Below are 24,841 nucleotides of genomic sequence, written 5' to 3'. Positions count from 1 at the left end.
GGCTAGAAGCTGGCAGGCGCCCAGGCGGGGACAAGGCCCACACCCAGCTCCACCCCCAGGAAGGCCTGGCGCCCGAGCCACCTCGCCTGTGCACTGGGCACAGCAGAGATGCCCTGCCTTCCAAAAAAACCAGAGAAACACCCAGGAGAAGCGACACTGACTGGGGTCCAACCAGCCTGAGCGCCACTTTGCCACCTGGCCCCACCCCAGCATCCTCCCAGGGGAGGGGGCACAGAAAGGGACACCAGCGTCAGCATCAAACACACCACTGGTGGGATAAGACCCGTGCCCAGACAGAGGGAGCCAGCTGCTCATGTAGACGTGGGCACAAACAGCAGCTGGCAGCACCACTCTGCTGCCTGCCCCTCCCCGCCCCCCACCCCTGGTACCAGGACTGTAGCACATCCAGGCTGCCCTCGGGGGGCCCTCCGTTCCCCGCCAGCTGCTGCCGCCGCTTCCACTGGATCAGCTCGTCATCCAGGATGATGGTCTGCTGCTTCCGCAGCAGCTGCAGGGTCTTCTGGTGCTTCTCGGCCAGCTCCTGAGGGTCAGGCGGTGGCTCAGCCGGCCCTTCTGGGCTCTCAGAACAGCCCTGCAGGGCCTCCTCCTCCCAGACCGACTCTCCTCCTCAGGCCCCATGGGGAAGAAGGCCCAGGCCTCCTGCTCTCCGGGTCCCGCTCTCCTCCTGGCTCTCTGCCTCCCTCAGGGTCCCCAGGACAGCTCAGGGTGTCACTGCCCCTGCGGGAGGGGAGGGACGCTGAGCCCACTCACCACGCGGTACTGCTGCAGCGTCTGGGCCTCGCGCTGCAGCCAGGCCTCCAGGGACACCTGCTTCTGCTGGAGGGCCGTCTCCCGGCTCAGTCGCTCCTGGGGGTTCAGCTGGGCCAGCTGGGCAAACTGAGCTGGAGGAAGGGACAGGACACCACGATCATGACCTCCCCGGTCCAGCCGGGAGCCCATCTGTTCTGGAGGCAAGACCCTCGAGGGGACATGTCTGACCAGCGGCCAGTCAGGTTCCACAGCAACGGGGCCCGTAGATGAGAAGACTCTGGCCCCTGTGGCCCGACTCTGAGCTCCTCTCAGGGAGTGGGGAGATGGAAGCCTGGGGGACAGCTGAGGAGGAGCCTGCCCTGGCCAACCCCCTACTTAGCCTGCCTCACCCAATGCATGGTCTGGCTTGGAGCCACCATGTCTGGTCTGAAGTGAACCCCGCCATTCACCAGGTGGTGAACTTGGGCAAGTCACCCCACTCTCCTATGCCTCAGTTTTCCCATCTGTAAAAGGGGAGCATCCTGAGGCATCTACTTCAGCGGCTGGCTGCTAAGTGATGAGACAGAAAATGCTCAGGAAGCTGCCCGGCACCATTGGCCCCCGAGGGAAGTCAGTTATGGTTAATGGGTTACATGAGTGGATGAAAGGCAGATGGAGCAGCTCTCAGCCCCAACCTCACGGGCACAGCCTCGTGAGAAGCCTCTGGTCCGTGGGCTTTGTCCTGACTACCAGGCTTGGCAGCCTCTCCTCAGGGAAGGGGGTTTTCTTCAGGCGGTGAAGGTCCCTAACATGCTTAACCAGGTTGGTCACTGTGAGCTCAGCTAACCAACCGGAAATGAGACACAGAGAGAGTCGGGGCCACTGGGGACACAAAAGCAGTGAGATTCTCTCAGGAGAGAGAGGCAATTTCTCTCCACACCAGCTCTCAGGCCGCTCATCAATGGCAGGAATATGTAACCAGGCCTCACTGACTCCCTCTGCAAACAACCTGTGATGAAATACTTAAGACACAGGAAGTAGAGAGGATGATACAAGAAACACCTGTGTATCAAGAAGCCGCTTAAGAAATCAGGCACTTCCATGGTGAAGCACCCGTACCCCTCCCCTGCTGGTAACCCCATCCCTCCCTCCACAGGTAACCACTGTCCCCAGTGCTGGCATCCGACCCTCGCCAATGGCCTTTCTGAACATCCCAGGGACCTCACTGGGGCTGAGTCTAGAAGACGTGAGCGTCAGTCAGCAAGTCTTGGTCAAGCTCCTTGCAGGCCTCTGAGGGCCATGTCACATGGCCAAGACCCGGTCCTATGGACACACAGGGCTGGGACAGACTAAAGCAACTCTATTCAAGAGAACTTAGAAATATGGCTCCATTCTGACTGCAGGGGACTGAGCAGGCAAGGAATGGAGCAGAACAATCTAGACAGCCACTCGGAATCCTGCCACCCACAGGGAGACAGTGATAATCCCAACACTGGGACCTGGCTTCCTTATGCAAGTGACCCACTTAAGTCTCTCCTGGCAAATTGCAGAAGCTTCTGGGAAGGACGCCAGGAGACGTGAGGCAATTGTCTGCTCCACTGGAGGGAGCTGAGACTGCCCTCACACAAACAGATCAGTCATCTGTGTTTCTGATGGGTGCACCTGATAAATGAGACTGAACTGACATTGCATGATGGGGACAAACCCAACCTCACAAGTAGCAAACAGAAAACCCAAGAATAGGATCATCCATTCTGTCAGCCAGTCAATGGCCTTGGGTAGAAATAAGAGCCTGAATCTCCTGTTTCCTAATTTAGGAGGGGGTCAGCCTGGTATGAATGCAGATGGGAAGAAGACATGCCAGAGTTAACCTCCATCATTCACTCAACACCAGCTCTGACTTGGGCTGTGCTGGCCTCAGAGTTCCTTGAACTACAAGGAGATCCAACCAGTCAATCCTAAAGGAAATCAACCCTGAATATTCATTGCAAGGACTGATGCTGAAGCTGAAGCTCCAACACTCTGGCCATCTGATGCGAAAAGCCAACTCATTGGAAAAGCCCTGATGCTGGGAAAGATTGAGGGCAGGAGGAGAAGAGGACGAGAGAGGATGAGATGGTTGGATGGCATCACCAACTCGATGGACATGAGTTTGAGCAAGCTCTGGGAGACGGTGATGGACAGCGAAGCCTGGCGTGCTGCAGTCCATGAAGTCCCAAAGGGTTGGACAAAACTTAGTGACTGTACTACAACAACAAACAACAAAGACAACAAATCTTAGGGTAGAGAGATAAAAGACTGTCCCTTCTCAACAAATTTATATTCTTCCGCAGAAAACAGAAAGAATAAGTGGTATTAATACAGTTCTAAAATGGAGCCCACAGGCATGGTAGTAGAGAAGGACATGTGGTTTCATGGCTGGCTGGCTGAGCCAAAGCGTCTCTGAGGTTTTGAGCAGGGCACGTAACCAGGGAGAGGAAACTACAGGGCCACTTCATTTTATCCTGGTGCAATATATTGTACTTCACAGATACTGTGTTCTTTTTTTTAATATAAATTGAATGCTTGCAGCAACCTTGTGGCAAGCAAGTCTACTGATGCTGTTTATTCCAACAGCATTGGCTCATTTCTTGTCTCTGTGTCACATTTTGGTAATCCTTGCACTATTTCAGAGTTTCTCATTATTAATATATTTGCTACGGTGATCTGTGACCAGTGATCTTTGATGTTACTACTACAATTCACTGAAGGTTAGGCTCATTAGCATTTTTAAAATTGAGGCACGTACAATTTTTTTTAGACAATACTATTGCACACTTACTGGACTACAGTGTAGTATAAACATAACATATATGCGCTGGGAAACCAAAAAATTCATGTGAATTGCTTTACTGCAATACTTTATTGTAGTGGTCTGGAACCAAACCCTTGGCATCTCCCAAGCACCCCTGTATTAAAGTCACACTGCCAAACTCTGAAGGGTCAATAGGGGGTGCTGGTGGGGCTCCACACCTTCCAGACTGATTCTGACCAAGGCACCAGCAGGATTTACCCCAGGTAGGGGCTCCTCTGTCTACAGGGCTAACTGAGATGCTCTAGTTGCTCTGCCCCAGGACGGCCTGTCTGAATAACCGAACAAAACGATACTAAAAGGTTGTAGAACACAGCTCTCTGTCCCTAATACTCTCCCTGTTCAGAAAGTTTACCATTTCAATAAAGCACCACTTTGAAAATGCCTGCCACGTACAAAGTGCCATCTGATACTGTTTCCTTAGTCTGTATGCCCCTTCCCACAAGAGGAAATGCCTTTCCTCACAGACCAGCAGCTCCTTGGGTGTGGGGGGCCAGAGTGAGACCCCACCTTCTCTCCCAGGACCAGTGCCTCTATTTGTCCCTTCCAAGGCCTCAACCTCCAGCACTGCCTTCAACGCAAAGGATTCTCTGCTACCCCAGAGAGAGGAAAACACCTCTAAATGGAGAACTGGTCCTGTTCTAAACCAACCAGCTTCTTGCCAGTCCTCACTCTGGTCCTCCGGACACGCACCACCCTCCCACACCAGGCTCACCCTGGATCCTCAGGCTCTCCTGATACTGGATGATGAAATACTCTTGAGTCTGCTGCAGCTTCTTCAGCTCATTCTCTGTGTCTTGTGTGACCAGTCGCAGCTCCTCAAATGTCTGGTTGATTTGAAGGTGTTTCTGGGACATGGCATCGGCGAGACTTCCAGCCGGAGAAGTACCCTGGAGACAGAGCAGAGAGACAGTGCGGGTGGCAGTGAGCCGGGCAGAGAGGATGGGAGGAAGCCTCAGGCCTTAGTCCCAAAGGGCGATGCTCGCACTATAACTGGGCCGAGACGCCAAAAGCTAAATTTTGAGTCAGAGAACTGAAAATGTTATTTGTGAGAGTTGGGCAGAGTGAGAAGAAGAAGAGCAACCGGAGACCTGGTGGACTATAGCATCTTCATAAAGTGTTGCAGAAAGGCTCTGACCTACATGCAGGAGACATCTGAGTTCTCTTTGGAGACCAGAACTCAATGTGTCTCAGGAGTTTTCCTACTAATAATGATGACCCCTCATTTCAGAGTCATTCACTGGACGCCAACTGTGCCAGGTGCTGGGGGCACAGCGGGGGACACGGCTGTGTGAACACATGTCATCTGTGTCCTCCCTCAAGACCTCGTGACTGCGCCAAGAGTGTGAACTGCTCAGGGGCGGCGTTCTGGAGACCCCAAGTGAAGTCACGGGCAAGGCATCAACAAGCGCTGTGTGGATTGAGTCATCGACCTGGCCTGGGTGGATCTATTCCTTCAACACCAGGTTGAGGCGGGCCGAGAAGGGGCTGTTCTTAAGCAATCTCATCTGAATATAAGCATGTGTGTGTGTGAGTCGCTCAGCTGTGTCCAGCTCTTTGTGACCACATGGACTGTAGCCCGCCCAGGCTCCTTGGTCCATGGAATTCTCCAGACAAGAACTCTGGAGTAGGTAGCCATTCCCTTCTCCAGGGGATCTTCCTGACCCAGGGATCCAACCTAGGTTTCTCGCACTGTGGGAAGATTCTTTACCAACAGAACCACCAGGGATCCTTGAATATAAGCGTGCCTCTCCTCAAACACTATTCAATTGGGGTTAAATTATTTTGCACTTGTTCACATTGTTTTGTGGTTGCGATCTCATCAAGGTTACAAGCCAGTCAAGATCAGAGATCAGTTTTCTATTTCCTTTGTGCTCTTAGGACAAGGCTCTGTTTATAGAGACACCAACAGATGCACCCTGAGAGATCCTGACAAAGCTGGGCCCAGAAAGAGCTGAGCCAGAAAGGACTTCCCAAGCCCACAGGGCACTCACATTGTTGGCTTCTCGGACCAGCCTCTGTTCATTGTACAAAATATGGCGGATGCAGCGCACCAGCTCCATGGGGCAGCGGTCATATGTGTTCTGAAAGAATCCAAGAGCAAACATCACTTTGTTCTGCTTCATGCTATGGGGCAGAACCTCACCTCAGAGCAGAGGGCCAGAGCTCAGGATGGATGAGACGTTTCGTAACACAACCATGAGAACTGCTGCTCTTCCAGTGTGAATGGGGACAAGAAAAGCATGTTGTGGGAAACTCAATTACAAGAGGAAGGTAAAATTATTTTACTTCTTACATCTTAAATTGCTTAAAGTAAGGGAACCATGCTTGGGAACAGAATACATTTTGAAAAGGCCATATCAGAGGAGAAACCGGACACCACCTTGATTGAGCGACCAAAATTACTGCCACCGAGGAGGACAAGGTGGACGCAGTACACCTCTGGACGTGATAGTCTGAGGAGGACACAACATCACTTATTTCCAATTCTGATCAGGGGTGTGTACCCTGGATCTAATCGTGAGGAAAAGTCATACAAACCCCAAATAAGGCACATTTTACCTTTAAAAAACAGAGGAGCTGAATTACTTTTAAAATGTCAATGCAATGAAAGACAAAGGGAGACTGACAAATGGTTCCTTAAAGAGACATGACAACTATAGGCAATAAGCGATCTTGAACGCGATCCTGGACTGGAGGGGGAGAAAAATGTCCCAAAAGATGTTAGTAAGTCAGCTGGTAACTGTACCGTAACTACGTAACAGAAGGTTCATATGCTTAGAAAGTGGACACTGGAGCACTTGAGGGACAAAGGGGCATGACGCACACAACTTTCGAGTGATGAAAAACTGTGCACGTCTGTGCGCACATCTGTGCATGTGCGCGCATTTGTGCAAGTGTGTGCGCGCCTGCGTGTGTGTCTGTACATGCATGTGCACAGAGGGAGAATGTCATATAGCAAATGTTAATAATGGTGAGTCTGAGCATATGTTCTCAGTATCAATCTTGTAACTGTCTATAAATTTGAAACGGTTTTCAAATAAAAGGTTTAAAAATGGCAGCTACAATCACAAAACCAAACAATAAGAACTTTACATGTGTCACATGTGGCTTGGCAACCTTGGGTGAAAGGAGAGAGAGAAACCTCTGGATGAAGGAAGAGCCCCTGCAGGGAAGAGTGTGGCCTGGGGCTCACATGGAGCGTGGCCCCGAACTCACGCCCACCTGGAGCTGTGTGGCGTAGTGCCCCAGCTTGATCTTCAGTAGGAACCCGTCTTCCCCCACTTGGTGCTCTGCCTTCTTCTGCAACTCCTGCACCAGGCCCTCCAGGAGCTGGGTGGCCTTAATGTTCTCCTGTGGATTATCAAGATCTATTGAGTCCCTAGGGGAAAGAAATTACATACATATGTATACATACATGCACACAGCCTGTATAAATGCAGCCTCAATGCACCACACCTTTTCTGGGGCTCAAGCGATTTCTTTATAATGCTCACTGCAAAGTTTAGGCAACAGTCCAATTCAAACTGACTAGATATCTACATAAGTCTATTTCCAATCCACTAGTTACCTTAGTGGAAGGTATAGTATATTTTCTCTTTTTTCTTTGCAGTGGACTGCCCGTTCTCCTACTGACTCACTCTGGTGCTTATGCTATTCGCTTCTAGGAACGAAGGGAAAAGGAAAGTGCTTTGTGTGCTCTGAAGGAAATAAGGACTCTGATAATTTCCTATTTATAGTTATCCCTTTAAGGGTGGAAGGGGGCACAGGGTCAAGAATGTTCTGTGTGTTTTTGCCAGCCTCAACTTGTATGTGTTGCTAATTTCACATGGGGTATTTCTTAAGTAAAGACAGGTGAGTTAACGGAGTTACTTCTAAGAAGCCCTGGAAATATGATATTAAGACAGATGAAGCCTGCAAGTATTCACACAAGGCAGCCATTTGTATCACTAGCTGCAGATTTCGGACATGTAGGCAGTGCTGACTCCTGCAATGAACCAGAAAAATCACTTTACAGGCTTCGTAGTAATTCAGAGCCACTTAACTGGTAGCAGGGCTTGGGTGGTCTCCCTCCCTCCCTTCCTCCTCCTCTCTCTTCCTTCCCCCACTCTTCCCCCTCTCCCCATCTCTGATTCTCTTTCTTTTTTTAAACAACTTAAGCAACAATTGCTATTGGGCAGTACTAAATTACTTAACTCTGCTTGCTGAAGAAACCTAACAGCTGTCAGATTGAAATAACATTCATTACTGCTGGTGGGTCTGCAGCCAAACAAGAGATCTGGTGATTGCTAGGCAGCTCTGTCATCTCTACACAGCCCTGAAGTTAGGCAGAAACTAATTTCTAACAGGGACACAGACAGCGACACCAAAGCACTGGTAGCATTACTTCATCAAACAATATGCTCAAATCTGCCCTCTTGAGAAAGCAGTAGAGAAAGCCAAATTTTAAATATGTGTGCTATGTACCAAATATGTCTAAATAAAAGCCTTGAAGGAATGGAAGCAGCCCTGCACCTCTGTTCTGAATGGCAATAATGCTCCTCGTCTGAGGAATCCACTCTTCAAAAGAATATTTTGGAGTATAGTTGCTTTAGAATGGTGTGTTTGTTTCTATCGTACAGCAAAGTGAATCAGCTGTATGTATACATATATCCCCTCTTTTTTGGATTTCTTTACCATTGAGGTCACCACACATCACTGAGTAGTGAATCTACTCTTGAGAAGAGCCAATCTCTAAGCAAAACTCACGGAAATCAAGTACTACCAGTTCTCGTACTTTAAAACTTAATTCTCTTCCGTATATGTATAGATATACATATATATACAGACACACACACACACACACATAAACTTTCTTAGCTTAAACATGAAGAACTGAAGATGTTTTACTTAAAATCTTTATATTCTTAAACCCATAACCAAATAAAATTCCGGTTTTCCTTGACATCAACATAAGTCTTTTAACGTTCGTTTGGTAAGAAGACTACATGGGAAATCTACTAAATGAAATTTTAGATCAACAGAAACTTCCTACTAATGTTTTCCTGAACTCTCCAAATCTTTAACAGAAAATGAAAATGAAATGGAAAAGCACCAGATGAGGTGCAGTTGACATGCTCACATTTAGTACCTTTTTTTCCTCACTTAATTGCATGAGGCTGAGATTTTTTTAATTGCCTAGAAAATTGCCTTCCTTTGGTGTGCTCCAGCTTTGGAATAGAAGTCTGCTACTAACACAAGATCGCAATGACTCTGAGGCAACATTACTGATGGGTATACAGCTTGCCTCAAATAGCAGCTAAAGGCTGGTTTCTCCTGTTCTCCTGACCAGGATGATGGAGGCCTGAAGTATCTGATGAACATGACAGATCAGCTCGAGACTGGTAACTGGCATGTGCCCAGGCCCTGCTCAGAGCAGCAGACAGCCTGCGGCCTGGCGTGCAATAATGTTGTTGATTATAAGGCTTTGTCGACAGTCTACTGCAATGTACGAATTTTGAAATAATTTAAAAACAATTTTCCCCCGGATATATAAACAGTAATTTGAGAAATCCGAAAAATAAACATGGTTGTTAAATCTGCCACTAAGAGTAATTATTGTTAACATTTTGGTGTATCGTCTTTTAGTCTCTCTCTCTATATATAAAAATTACATATAAATTTGAAAACACCAAAGTCATCATTGTTAAACTTGTTAATAATATACTTTATTAAATCTTATGCATATGCATACCTTATCTGACCTGTTAAATACTAAACTCTGTGGACAAGGGCTTCAATGTTTTCATACGAACTCCACTAACTACAACACTGCTAGGTACTCAGTTTTGTTGACTTTTTAAAAAATTTTATTTTTAATTTGAGGATAATTACTTTACAATATTGTGATGGTTTCTGTCCTACATAAATATGAATCAGCCATAAGTATACACATGTCCCCTCCCTCTTAAACCTCCCTCCTACCTCCCTCCCCATCTCTCCCCCTCTAGGATGTCACCAGCTTTGGGTTCCCTGAGTCATACAACACATTCCCACTGGCTATCTGTTTTACATATGGTAATGTATATGTTTCAATGCTATTCTCAGAAATCATCCCACCCTCTCCTTCCCCTGTGTCCAAAAGTCTATCTTTTGTGTCTCTAGAGAAGCTGTGGTTACAGGTACACAATAGACTATTACTCGGCTATAAAAAGGAACACATTTGAGTCAGTTCTAATAAGGTGGATGAACCCAGAGCCTATTATACACAGTGAAGTAAGCCAGAAAGAGAAAGACAGATACCATATGTTAACGTGGATATATGGAATCTAGAAAGATGGTACTGATGTGTTAGTACCATAGTACCCAGTAGTACCATAGTACACAGTACCATAGATGGTACCTATGTGCTAATTGTTTTTTATGAACAGCAATATTATAATGCTTTTATCCAGAATTTATTATTAAAGGAAACAAACCCTATTTAAAAAAAAATCCCAGTAGTTATTCCATCTTCTTAAAATTTAAGATAGAATACCTTTTCATGGGTCACATGATTTTCTTTACAAATGTACAACTTTTAGAGTCTTCGTTATGTTATCTTTCTGATAAAACTTCAATATGCTTGTGCCTCACAAAATATGACAGAAAAACCTCTGTTCACTTACCAAGCTTGGCTTTCAATCCACTGGGATAAGTAATGGCGCACCTCAATGGGGAAATGCTGACCATACAGTGCTTGCATCTGATGAAGGGCATCTCCTTGGAGCTGCTGGGCTTGTATCCACACAGCCATGGTTTACAACCTGTTAAACAAACAGTGGTTTGCGTTGGGTTTTTTTCCCCCTTTTAAATCCACTAGAGTAAATACTCAATTATAAAGGCTGGCGATAAATGCATTTAAGCCCTTTTTGATAGACTGAAGATTGGTTTTCTTAAACCAAATTTTAGCTTCAAAATGCTTTCAAAATGTAGACATTCAGTGTGGCCATGGAAAGGTGTACAACTGGGTCTATGAAGCTCTGACTACAAAATGTACAGAAGTCCTAAGGAAAAATACAAATTCAGCATTAAGGAAAGAACCGCCTATAGTTTTGATATCACAGACATATTCTTTCTTTTACATGTGTTGCAAACTTGAAGTAACAGTAAGCAGCATTTCAACAGTAATGATAAATAAGTAGCAAAGGGATTTTGTTAAACAATCACTTATTTAAATTTTGTATTTTTACTTTTAAAAGGTGCAATAAACACATTGCCATTTTGAAAAAGACCCAGTCAAAGAAAAGTGGTAATATCTAATGCATGGATTGAACCCTACGTATTATCACTATTTACCTAAACAGTAATTATTTGTACATCAAAGGAACAGACGGCTTTGGAAAATAACCCCAAGGTTCACCTTCTGAGTTACCGCTAAGGAATTTATGAAGCAATGTTCTGTTAAAATTAAAGCACTTAAAAATCTTTCGGACATTGAAAACAATATATTCCAGCTAAGAGTTAGAAACAAAACCCACTATATTCCAACAGTGGGTAGATTTTTAAAACACTCACTTGATTTCAGAAAAATAGTTTTATAAAACTACCACGATACCTTTTCAGACTCATTTAAGAATTTTTAATTCATTTGGCAGAAGCTCTTCGGGATGAAACCAGCGTGTGGCAGCAGCGTTACTTTCCCGCGCGCAGGGGCCTCCCTGGCACTCCAGTGGCTAAGACTGCACTTCCACTGCAGGAAGCGCCTGAGTTGGATCAGGCGCTGAGTTGGAAGCCACTGAGCCGGGAACTAAAATCCCACATGCCGAGTGGCCAAAAAAAAAGCTGTACTTTCATGGACACAAAGGGGACTAAAACTGAATCTTGCTCTAACACTATGATCCACAGTGGGGAGTTTGAAACAAGGCAGGGATATCTTGAATCCCTTCCAAAACTACCTGACGACTGATTTGTACAATTCTCCTATTAACTTGTGCTACAGTCAGGGTCTGGTGAATTAGAACTTTGGTTTTGTTGAATAGCAGAGACCACACAAGTGTGTCATGAAACAAAAATCCCTTCTCTGTTAGTTGTAGTTGTCCGATCGCATAACACAGAGCTATTTATGGGACAAGTTAGTTAGCCAACAATGAGGTGTGGGGTGGCTGCCAGTTACCTATTTTAGATTTGTGCTATGCTATAGAACATTTGCGCAGTGTACAACTTTAATTAGGGCTTCTGAGCATTAAGGCTGGGATCACTGTGAGATCACCCAAGACATCAAATTCCAGCCATGAAATTTGATGAAATTTTTCAAATTCTCATTACAAAGAGAAAGACTTGGATAAAACAGTTCTCTCCAGAAGGAATCCCGTAGCAAAATCAAACATCTGGAAGACATTTCATTGTACAATATAATTTCTATTCAAATGATTCATCATACCCCAAGATTTTGGAAAATTAGAACAGATACCAAGGCATATTTTTTGGACAAAAGGTAAAGGGATGGATGTCATGGTTGAAGGTGCTTAGGCAAGAATGATACAGGAATAAAGAAAATAATTCAGTACTATTAATCTCTCTTAGTGGTAAGGAACTGGAAAGAAGCAGGACCTCATCTTAGCTCTCTTAATGAATATGTGGATAATGCCAACAGATACAAAAATGATCTTGCATCCTGCGTTCATTAACTGAATTGACCCTAGAGACAAAATAAGGAAAACTGTGGGAAAATGTTTATCTTCAAAAATACTCCTCAGTCTACCCAAATAAAATAGCAGTCTGCTAACTCTCTATCCTCTCAGTTCACTTTCTTTTTCTTGGTATCATTTATCACTTCCTGATGCTTTTGAACTGTGATGTTGGAGAAGACTCTTTGAGAGTCCCTTGGACTGTAAGGAGATCCAACCAGTCCATTCTAAAGGAGATCAGTCCTGGGTGTTCTTTGGAAGGAATGATGCTGAAGCTGAAAACTCCAGTACTTTGGCCACCTCATGCGAAGAGCTGACTCATTGGAAAAGACTCTGATGCTGGGAGGGATTGGGGGCAGGAGGAAAAGGGGACGACAGAGGATGAGATGGCTGGATGGCATCACAGACTCGGACATGAGTTTGAGTGAACTCTGGGAGTTGGTGATGGACAGGGAGGCCTGGCATGCTGCGATTCATGGGGTCGCAGAGTCAGACATGACTGAGTGATTGAACTGAACTGAACTGACATTTATTACATATTTGTTTAATGACTTCCCACTAGGGAGAAAGCACCATGAACACAGTGACTTTGTTTTGTCTTATGCTCTTTCTCTTGGGCCTAGAATTGTGCCTGGCAAATAAGCATTGAGAAAATTTTTTGTTGTTACATAAATAAATGTATATACAGAATTTGGTTAAATCTATCAGCTCTTTCCAAAGTCATTATGGAACGAGATATCAGTATGAAATACCAAGTCAAGAAAATGATATACTTTGCGTGAGTCTATATTAATAATGGTCTGCTGCTGCTGCTAAGTCACTTCAGTCATGTCTGACTCTGTGCGACCCCATAGACGGCAGCCCACCAGGCTCCCCCGTCCCTGGGATTCTCCAGGCAAGAACACTGGAGTGGGTTATCTGTCCCTTAACCACATATGGCACCGTTTGTAATTTTCTCTTTTAGATTTTATTAATTTTTGTCTGTTTTCCCCACTGAATAAGAACAGTAAGTGAGTGAGTACCCACTATGGTGGCATGCCATGTAAGTAAAAAGTAGTAAGCATTAGTTCAGTAAATAAATACATACCAAATATTTGGTAAATATGTCACAAGTTCTGCTGCCTGAGCATAATTCCAGGAGTCTATTACTGTTTTAAGAAAGAAATACTATGCTGATATGCCACATAGGCAGGAATATTATATAAATGTCACACCATTTTGTTAAGCTTTGTACTAGTTCTTGGTTTTTATACAAGAGTACAATGCTGAGCTCTTAGAAGTTTTCAGAATATTTTTTACGGTTCTAAATATGAACATGCCACAACAGTTCCTTTCTAAAATGCCATCTGAAGGATAACAGCTGATAAACATAAGGTGGTAACCTCTTTATTTTGATAAATACAATATACGTTAATTTCACTACAAAAAAAATGCTTTGATAGAGCTGGAAAGTACATTTTGCCTACCACTGGCCAAAAATGTAAAATAAAAACACTAAGCAGTACAAATCATCTTTATTTTATTTTTAAACTAAGTTATTTACACATGGAATATGAGATGACCTACTGAGATTATCATGTAACAATTTAAAATATGCAGTTTAGAAAAAAAAATGACTTCCCCCTACCAACTGTATTAATAAAACCTAGACTCTAAGTGGTGCTTTTCTTCATGCACATCAAAACTTCATACATGTCCTACACACATTATTAGGCTAAGCCTACACCCGGCGTCAGCTGACTCCCTGTCCTTTCTGACTAGTGCTCATGCAGCCACAGAACGCTACCCCACACGCTCAGTATAGTGTGTGTGTGTACCACACACAGTGACGCCACCCCACACGCTCAGTATAGTGTGTGTGTATCACACATAGTGACGCCACCCCACACACAGAAACTGCATGTCTGTCCTCGATACACGCTCTCTTCTGCTTATTTACGGGCAGCTCCTTCAATGCGTGATGTTCTGACAAGGGAAGTGGTTTGTATCTCTGGTAAATCATCAGCTCTGAAGACTGGGAAATGGATATACAATCTTATTTTTAGCCAAAGATGAGAACTATTTGAACTCTGCGAGTTGCATTCTTATTGCTCATAAGCATTCCAAACAACCCCAAACCACCTTGGATGTAGAATCCTGTGCTTTCTGAAAGCATAAAGTATCTACGTGGACCCCATATATCTGGATATATCCTAGGAGTCCCAAAGACAGCAGACCCACAGGCACTTGAAAAAAAGGGTTTCAAAGTCTAATAGCTCATAATGTTATAGACTTAATGAAAACTGAAGCAAAGACTGTCTGTTTACATAAATTAAACGATATGAGTGGGTGGGATTTAAGGATAATTTTGTCCCGGTAAGAAATATCTTTTTATGAGATGCTTTCCCTTTGAGAAGTAAAACAAAGCTTTGAGGAAAAAAAAAATCACTCTCTCTGAAGACTTCTAAAATATTGTGGCTAAAGTCATGCTATAGCCAACTGTAGGGGAAGAGAAGCAGATGGCAGGACCACAGAAAGTTCCCCAAGCATACCTGCCACTTGCAAGAATGAATTCTAGCTTGGGATGAGAGTGGGAGTTTCAAATGAGCACAGGGGGGAATTCCCTGGTGGTCCAGTGGCTGGGAGCCCGTGCTCCCAATGCAGGGGGCCCAGGTTCCACCCCTGGTCAGGGAACTAGATTCCACACGCCACAACTGAGGCTCCTGCATGCCACAGTGGAGACTGAGGATCTTGTGGGCTGCAACCAAGACTCGGCCTAGTCAAATAAATACATATTTTTAAAAACGTGTACAGGGATTTGGTCTGCCGGATTCACGTGTATAATTCAAGTATTCTGGAAGTCTTCTCCACCCCATCACAACCACTGCTCCATTCCATTCCAGGGCCAAACTCTCTACAATGGAGTTCAAGTTCTAGAGATAATGGCAAGCTCACCTAAACAAAGTTCTACAAAAGATTTAATAACCTCTTAAACCTCTCTGGGCCTCAGTTTCCTTACTTGTAAAATAATGTCTCTCGGGGGTTGTTGTAAAAATGAGTTAACATGGGCAAATGCTTAAAACAGTGCCTGGCTCATAGCAAATGCTCAATCTTATTCTGACTTTGCAACCTTAAACTGACAAAACGGTGTCCTTCTCCCCACCTCCAATTTTAACTCACTTCAAATAAGTACCTTCTGAAAGTCAATCCTCCCACAAAGAGCTCTTGCTGTCTTTCTCCTTAACCAATATCCTGCCCATATATTTTACCCCTCTGTTAAAAGCCCATCTCTTAATCAATTTCACTGGCACCAGGACTTTCATGGATGAGAACTGATGGAGGCTGGTGGAAAGGCACTGGGAGGACTGTTCCCTCACCTCTGAACAAAGGAATTAAGAATTGTGAAGGGCAGTGCAGTGAGAGCAAGGCTGTCATAAGTACACTAGACTCCAAAAAGGAATATCCATTCAGATGTGTTTGCTTGGCAGCCGGAGCAAAGCTTTCTCCTATTCCTTCCAAAGAAAGACTCCTACTAATTAAAAGTGTGAATTATCAGCAACAAATATCTTGATTCCGCTGATAAATAAACGTGAGAAATAAGAATGAAAACTGAATTAAAATAACATTTTATTAGTGTTGTTATCCACCATCCAGATTTATCATTTAATGTCATTTACTGAACACTTGCTGCATTGTTTTACAGCAATGAGGGCTTTTATGAGTCTACTCATACAACCCTCACAAAAACCCTAGGAGGTAGCCCTATTATTGTTCCTACTTTATAGATGAAGAAATTGAGGTTTAGCAAATTAAACAATATTGTAAAATGGTGTAATAACTTTGGAAAACCATCTGGAGGTTCTTCAAAAGGTTAAATATGGAGTTACTATATGACCCAGCAGTTTTACTCCTAGGTATATGCCTAAGAGAAATGAAAACATATGTCTACAAAAACTTGCACACAAATGTTCATAGCAGCATTATACATAATAGCCAAAAGGCAGAAACAATCCAAATGTCCATCAGTACATGAGTGGACAATAAGGATATGAATGGTGAAATAAAGCAGATAAAATGGAATATTATTCAACAGTAAAAAGGCATGAAGTACTGAAACATGCTATAATATGGATAAACCTTGAAAACATGACGCTAAGTAAAAGAAGCCAGATATAAAGGGCCACATATTGTGCATTCCATTTAAAGAAAATGTCAGAAATAAGCAAACCCATAGAAACAAAGCAGACAGGTGGTTGCCAAGGGCTAGGGGGATGGGCAGTGGCTTTAATGGGTATGGGTTTCTTTTGCGGGTGAAATACTTGCCCCATGTCCCACTCTGCTGAGGAGTACCGTCTGGGCGGGGGCTGGGCAGCCTGGCCCCAGCCTGTACTCTACCTCTGCACCATGCTGACTGTCCCAGGACTTGTGGTCGCAGTCTGTCATATTGTGTTTTGGATTTTTCTGCATGTTTGTTATATTTCATAACTTAAAGGAAGAAAATGAGTAAGAAATTAGAATCAGAAACCTAATATTGCAGGGCTCTGATCTGCGCAAAGGCTTGGGCTACTTGGCAGATGAAACAGAAGATGTATAAACACTGCTTCTGATCTGAAAAAGAATGTGATCTGGCAAGGAGTTAGGATTCAAAACTGTTAATCATATCAGCACCACTTAATGACTGAGGGACTTTGGATGGAATATAAACAGCAAGTTCTCTGTTGTTTTTTCCTGCTTTACTGTCAAAACATATATTCAGTGGCAGTGATTACCTAGTAGTAGGAACTTGGAGGGACAGAAAACTATGAAATTGTGGCAATGAAGGATTAAGACTTTGCTCATACTAAAATTGGCCTAACATCAAGTAAGAAGGTTAGTGTAAAACTATCCCATCTAGAAGCAGGTCAACACTGGAGCCATCTGCTCTTTAAAAAAATTTTTTTCTAAACACTACTTTATAAGCCATCGGAAAGGCAATTCTCTAATAAAATCAGATTATTAAACAGATGGGAAGAGAACAGAACGAATAAAAGTATTTGTCTCACAAAGAAACAAACAAGGAAAAATTTGCCAGGCAATACAGAGATGATAAAATTCTGGGAAGACAATCAGTCTTAAATCTTTACGTCACAGTGAAATCACAACATATTACTTTGGGGAGAGAGGAGGAGGTGGGGGGAGAAGGGCTCCCTTGTGCCACACTGGCTCACAGCTTGAATGGGTGCGTGTTATCATTATTTCTGTGTTGCAATCTATTAAGCAACTTGGACAGCCCACTTGGGAAGAAGCTACATCAATAATATTTTTCAGGTAACTAAAAACATTTACTATAGCCCCCAAACAATGACCGTCTGCATTACAGAAAAGTCAGAAATGATCTGAGGCTGCTATGTAGCCCTATGTCAGCCTCAGAATTTCAAATGTAGGCTTTTAAATTTATTTATTAAAAAAAATTTATTTATTTGGCTGCACTGGGTCTTCGTTGTGGCATGTGGAATCTAGCTCCCTGACCAGGGATCAAACCCAGGCCCCATGCACTGGGAGCAGAGAGGTTTTAAATACTGTACCACCAGGGAAGTCCCTCGAATGAGGGTTTATATCTGTACCCATTTTATATTGTTAACTGAGACCAACTCACCTTAGACCGTCTTTTGAAAAGGTCAAATCCTTTAGTTCAGGACATACAAATTCCTCAGCTACTTCAATATACTGAGTTTCTGTACCATTGAATTATAATCCGTTCCCTTCTGTTCTGAAGTTTTAAAAGTCAGCTTATTAATAAATCTACACGTTCCTAATATTTTCTGCATTAAAGTTCACAGACTCCCTCTTACCACTGAAAATTACCACTTGGGGACTACCTTGGTGGCCCAGTGGCTAAGACTCCGCACTCTCAATGGAGCGGGCCCAGGTTCAACCCCTGGTCAGGGAATCAGATCCCACATACTGCAACTAAGAGTTTGAATGCCACAACTAAAAAGCTTCTGCATACCACAACTAAAAATCCCGCATGCCACAACTAAGACATGGTGCAGCCAAATAAGAGAAAAAATAAAATAAAAAATTTTCCACTTAGCAAAATTTGCTTTGAAGAACACTCAGCATGAGGTCAACTCCTAAGGGCAATAGTTAGACAGTAGGATACACAACAGTGAGAAATTAAGAAGTAATCTAAATGTCCCAAATAAGAGACTGGTTATTAAACTATATTAATCTGATGGAATACTGTGCAACAATTTAAGTGAAATATAAAGGCTATGTTAAAATATAAGGCTGTAGACACATTTTCTAGAAGTAAAGGATACTAAATGAAAAGTGTACACATGTTTGCCAGAGGACACATACCAGAGGAAGGTCAGAGAGAACTATAAACAGCTGTTACATTTAGGTGAAGAAGTTTTGGTACAATTTTTTGTAACTTTTTTTATTTATTAAATTTTGTTCAAAATGTAAAACCTGAAATATAAGTTTAATAATTATGGGCAATTGGCACTGCTCCCTATCCCAGAGGAATTAAATATAAAGGGATGTGCAAAAGACATAGGTAGAAATACTTCCCATCATGACAGTTCCAGGTTATGGCAGTTTCTTACAAGTAAAGTAGTCTTGAGATTTAAGGAGGGCATGAGATATTTATACATTTAAAAAAAAAGGAAATACAATTCTATTACTTTCAATATATAGCAACAATGTGTTTTCAAGCAATAGTTCAAGACTATTAGTAGATAAGATTAATTTGTAATTTTAACATCTATTTTATTTAAATCCTTTAAAATACCTTGCACTCAACTGCTCATACTATTCTTTTAATAAACCCTAGAAGAAACAAAAGTGTGTTTATGTGGGGAGTATATAAAAAAGGATTAACAAAATTTTGGTAGGTTTTGAACTTATTTAACTTATATGCAGAGTACATCATGAAAAATGCTGGACTGGATGAAGCACAAACTGGAATCAAGATTGCCAGGAGAAATATGAATAACCTCAGATATGCAGATGACACCACACTTACGGCAGAAAGCTAAGAACTAAAGAGCCTCTTGATGAAAGTGAAAGAGGAGAGTGAAAAAGTTGGCTTAAAACTCAACATTCAGAAAACTAAGATCATGGCATCCAGTCCCATCACTTCATGGCAAATAGATGGGGAAACAGTGGAAACAGTGACAGACTTTATTTCTTTGGGCTCCAAAATCACTGCAGATGGTGACTGCAGCCATGAAATTAAAAGACACTTGTTCCTTGGAAGAAAAGTTATGATCAACCTAGACAGCATATTAAAAACCAGAGACATTACTTTGCCAATGAAGGTCCATCAGGTCAAAGCTATGGTCTTCCCAGTAGCCATGTATGGATGTGAGGGACTATAAAGAAAGCTGAGCACCAAAGAATTGATGCTTTTGAACTGTGGTGTTAGAGAAGACTCTTGAAAGTCCCTTGGACTGCATGGAGATCCAATCAGTCAACCCTAAAGGAAACCAATCCTGAATATTCATTGGAAGGACTACGCTGAAGCTGAAACTCCAATACTTTGGCCATCTGATGTGAAAAACTGACTCATTGCAAAAGACCCTGATGCTGGGAAAGATTGAAGGCAGGAGCAGAAAGGGACAACAGAGAATGAGATGGTTAGATGGTATCACCGACTCAATGGACATGAGTTTGCGTAAACTCCGGGAGTTGGTGATGGACAGGGAGGCCTGGCGTGCTGCAGTCCATGGGGTCACAAAGAGTTGGATAGAACTGAGCAACTGAACTGAACTGATGAATCTATGGAAATTCATTATACACTATATTTTGTGAGTGTTTGAAAATCTTCATACCAAATTGTTTAGAATACCAAAATAAAAAAAAGTAAACTAGAACTTAGACCAGGTTGAAGATTATTGATCTCAGAAGGAGTAGAGCTAGAATGTAAAAAGTTTTCTTGTGACTTGTGAGAAAAAAAAAAAGCAAAGAAAAAAGAGGGTATTTGAGAAAGTCCTATTTCAAGGTAAGAAATAATACATACTCAGATTCATGTTTAGCTCTTATTCATCTTTGACATGACTAAGCAATGGTCACTGCAAACTTGTGCCAACAGTAAATGGAATGAAATACATAGAAAACCACTGTCAGCAGTGCAAGAATTCCTTTTTAAAAACTCTATTTCCCTTACCCCTGGCAACATACCTGGACACAACTACCCTAGGTGAAGGCCCTTGACAGTTTCAGGGTAACAATTCAAGGCCTCCGGAAGCAAACAGTTACCTGATCAGCTTCCAGAAAGCCTTAGCCACCAGTTCCTAACTTTACTCCTAGTCAAAGGCCAACAGAGCTGGGGGAAATCTTCCTCTTTTGTTGATATCAACTTAGTTTGTGCCAGAACCTATACCTAAAGCCAAAACAAGGTTTGCACTCCCTTTTGGATTCTTCCCTATCTCTGGAAGGTTGAACAGATGAGGCCAGCTTCCAAGAACAGGAAAGAAGCACTGCAGGGCCACCTTGCTAAGGACAGACCAGCCGTCAGTCTCATGAGGTTACTCTCTGCACCTTTTTTGTACACCGACACTGATGCTCACTCAACAGTCTTTACTATTAACAGTAAATCTTGGAAAGAGACCAATAATACATTGGGAAAGCATGCCTATAAACTGAACTCAAATTAAATGCAGAAGAATATGGTATCCTGCCCCCTTTTCAGGTAGCTATGTTCTCTGCACTCACCAATAATTATAATCAACTTCATTTCTGTACTTGACGATAAATCCTTTCAGAAAACAAAATTTTAAAAATGAACCTAAATATGTTTGGGTTAAAATGATGGAAGACTAAAATCTTTTAAGAAAGAGATGTTTCATCAGCTAGTTCCTTTGCCTGCTTATACTAAGCTGCTTTGGTTGTGTCCGACTCTGTGCAGTCCTGTGGTCCACAGCCCACTGGGCTCCTCTGTCCTTGGAATCCTCCAGGCAAGAATACTGGAGTGGGTTGCTGTGCCCTCCTCCAGGGGTCTTCCCAACCCAGTGATTGAACCCAAGTCTCTTACTTTTACCTGCACTGGCAAACAGGTTCTTTACCACTAATGCCACCTGGAAAGCCCTTGGCCTGCTCACTGGATGATATGCCAATTTGGAAGCCCAACTGAAGCTTCCTGAAGAAAATGCAAATGTGTGGGGTATAATACTCAGTGTGTCTAAGTAAAACAACTCCTGCAGAAAAAGTGGATCCAACAGTGGGCAGCAGATATGGTAAGAAGTTAATTCTAATTCTGAGATGAAATTACATTTATTATTATTTTTGAATTTTTTGTTCAACTTTTCATTTTACATTGGAGCCTAACCCTTGGACTACAAGGAGATCCAACCAGTCCATTCTGAAGGAGATCAGCCCTGGGATTTCTTTGGAAGGAATGATGCTAAAACTGAAACTCCAGTACGTTGGCCACCTCATGCGAAGAGTTGACTCACTGGAAAAGACTCTGATGCTGGGAGGGATTGGGGGCAAGAGGAGAAGGGGACGACAGAAGATGAGATGGCTGGATGGCATCACTGACTCGATGGACATGAGTCTGAGTGAACTCCAGGAGTTGGTGATGGACAGGGACGTCTGGCGTGCTGCGATTCATGGGGTTGCAAAGAGTCGGACACGACTGAGCGACTGATCTGAACTGAACTGACAGTCAATTAACAGTGTTGTGATACTTTCAGGTGGACAGTAAAAGGACTCAGCCATACATACACATGTATCCCATTTTCTCCCAAACTCCCCTCCCATCCAGGCTGTCACAAAACATTGAGCAGAGTTCCATGTGCTATACAGTAGGTCCTTGCTGGTTATCCATTTTAAATGTAGCAGTTTGTATATGGAAATGACATTAAACTAAGAGCTCATGTTTTGAAAAATAAAAATGGCCTCTCAGGAAAAAACAGGTGATCCAGTATAAGAAATAATACTAATACCAAGACATTCAACATTAAGATGAATTAAAACTGAACACAAAGCAAGTGTCCATAGCATAAACACTGGGACTTGGCAATAAAATACAATTATCTTTGCTAAAACAAACTACTTTTTCTGGAAACAGATACTCTCTATCTACTGGCATGTCTACACACAGCTCAGCTCCCTGAACCTGAGTACTTGCTCCTACAACACACACAGCTGCACCGAGAGATGCCCACCTCTTAACTAACAGCTTACACGACAAGCCAGCAGCCAGGATAGCGGCAGAACCCTTCTGTGTATATGTTCTTTCACAGGCTGCACTGTTACAGGAAGAAGCAAAGAGCAGCGATTTCCTTCCAAAAGGTCAGCTGCCTCAGACAGACCAAACAGAAAGCAGTTAATTCTTGCCAACTTCCCCTCCTGCTTCTGTAGCTAGTACGCAACAGCATTCGGTTTCCAGTAAAGCTCCAGAGAAAAACAAAGCAAATGCGAGACCTAGAACCTATGTAATGCGGTGTCTCACTTGACTAAGTTAAAGACAATAAGATCACATGGAGCCACACTCTAAACAGCAGTGGGACTCAAGAACTACCAGATTTAATGTGGACTTCAATACGAGGTTTGGAACCATCCTAGGCTTTATATCAATACTAATGCTCCAGAAGTCTCCACCTAAAAATAAAGTGGCATTTTGTCTATAATAAATGTGGCCACATAGAAGGTCCCTAGTTGACTGATTTAAAAATAAATCTTTAGCTTTCCTCTTCTCTAACTAAAGTCCAACCAGCTATCCAACATGCTAAGGCACTGGCCAGGTTCAGTGCTGACAATCAGCAAATGCACATATACAAGGGAGATACATTTCCTTAGACAAAACATGGTGAAAAGACTGTACAACTAGTAACAAAAGGGGGAAGAAGATAGAAAATATGATCTTAAATCTTTGTTAGGTAGCAACCCTTAATAGTTGTGGAACAATATTAAAGACCCCTTACCCCCAAAGAAACAATATCGCATTCTCACATAGACTTCAAGAGAGCATCTAGGCATTTAACCTTCCCAGAGGCAAAAAAATTAAATCTTTTTAGTTTAAAAGTGAAGAAGAGGGAAGGAAAAAGGAAGACTTTTAAGTTTTCTGAACCAGATCAATTCCTGGCTTAGCTATCTATATCCAGCTTACAAGAAACTGTGACGGGCCCTTGGGAAGGGTTCCTGCCAGTGTGTCACAGGCTGCTTGGGAAGGGCTCCTGCCAGCATGTCACAGGCTCCTTGGGAAGGACCCCTACCAGCATGTCACAGGCTCCTTGGGAAGGGCTCCTGCCAACATGTCACAGGCTCCTTGGGAAGGGCTCCTGCCAGCATGTCACAGGCTCCTTGGGAAGGACCCCTACCAGCATGTCACAGGCTCCTTGGGAAGGGCTCCTGCCAACATGTCACAGGCTCCTTGGGAAGGGCTCCTGCCAGCATGTCACAGGCTCCTTGGGAAGGACCCCTACCAGCATGTCACAGGCTCCTTGGGAAGGGCTCCTGCCAGTGTGTCACAGGCTCCTTGGGAAGGACCCCTACCAGCATGTCACAGCTCCGTGTGGCGTCCAACTCAAGTAGTCTCAGGTGGTGGCAGCAGCACAGACACAGGCTTCTTGTGAGACAAGCTTTCATAAAGATTCTAGGCTTTGATGATGGAGGGTACGTAACCCCACTCTGAGAATACCTCCTTTGAAATGACAGTTTGGAGTTCAAGGAGAAACTTATTCGGTTGTTATATATGCTGAATTAACTATTGCTACCCACACCAGAAACTATTTCATGTTGGAAACAGCACAAACTATTAAGTTTTCAAGACTTTTACATTTAATCACCAAATCTTAAATAACAAAGGAATTAGCACTGGAAAGGAAAAAATAGGGAGTACTTGGAGAAGGAAATGGCAACCCACTCCAGTGTTCTTGCTTGGAGAATCCCAGGGACGGGGGAGCCTTGTGGGCTGCCATCTCTGGGGTCGCACAGAGTCGGACACGACTGAAGCAACTTAGCAGCAGTAGCAGCAGAAGCCGTAGTAACAAGAATAAGAGTAACAGTAGAACAGAAGCATTCAAGGAGCTCTTACTACATCATGTATTGTGGTGTGCATGTTATATGCACCCTCATTTAATCCTTATGACAATCCTATGAGGCAGTAGGATTATTATCCCCATTCTATTTAAGAGGAAGCAGGCTTACAGAAAGTCGCTCAGTTGTGTCTGACTATTTGCAATGCCACGGACTATACAGTCCGCTGAATACTCCAGGCCAGATTACTGGAGTGCTTAGCCACTCCCTTCTCCAGGGGATCTTCCCAACCCAGGTCTCCTGCTTTGCAGGCAGATTCTTTACCAGTTGAGCCACAAGGGAAGCCCAAGAATACTAGAGTGGGTAGCCTATCCCTTCTCCAGACGATCTTCCCGACCCAGGAATAGAACCATGGTCTCCTGCATTGCAGGCGGATTCTTTACTGTCTGAGCCACCAGGGAAGTCCATTATCCCCATTCTATTTAAGAGGAAGCAGGCTTAAGAGGTGAAAAATTTGCCCATAGTCCTGCCACAAGTGGAGGAGATGGGATCAGCACTAAGCTGCCCATTTCCAGTGCTCACACTCTCAACCCCTGCTGCTGCTGCTGCTGCTAAGTCACTTCAGTCGTGTCTCTGTGCGACCCCA

General features: G+C 43.5%; 1 protein-coding gene across 1 annotated transcript in view; it reads right to left on the bottom strand.

The window, feature by feature from the left end:
* The window catches only part of LOC104990788 (signal transducer and activator of transcription 5B), a 40,207-nt gene extending 16,159 nt beyond the window's left edge, over nt 1–24,048 (bottom strand). The window contains exons 1-7 of the mRNA XM_010843105.1: nt 22,383–24,048; nt 10,249–10,386; nt 6,827–6,983; nt 5,596–5,685; nt 4,317–4,491; nt 772–902; nt 263–541 (exon numbers count right to left, since the gene is read on the bottom strand). Of these exons, the coding sequence (XP_010841407.1) occupies nt 263–541; nt 772–902; nt 4,317–4,491; nt 5,596–5,685; nt 6,827–6,983; nt 10,249–10,376 (960 nt within the window). The 5' untranslated portion in view covers nt 10,377–10,386; nt 22,383–24,048. The remainder of the gene's footprint in view (nt 1–262; nt 542–771; nt 903–4,316; nt 4,492–5,595; nt 5,686–6,826; nt 6,984–10,248; nt 10,387–22,382) is intronic.
* Between the last annotated feature and the right edge of the window lie 793 nt (nt 24,049–24,841).

This window comes from Bison bison, unplaced genomic scaffold (assembly GCF_000754665.1).
Source record: "Bison bison bison isolate TAMUID 2011002044 unplaced genomic scaffold, Bison_UMD1.0 scf7180017864180, whole genome shotgun sequence".
Lineage (NCBI taxonomy): Eukaryota > Metazoa > Chordata > Mammalia > Artiodactyla > Bovidae > Bison > Bison bison.
The sequence above is the reverse complement of the archived record's forward strand: the minus strand, read 5'-3'. Positions and strand labels throughout refer to the sequence as shown.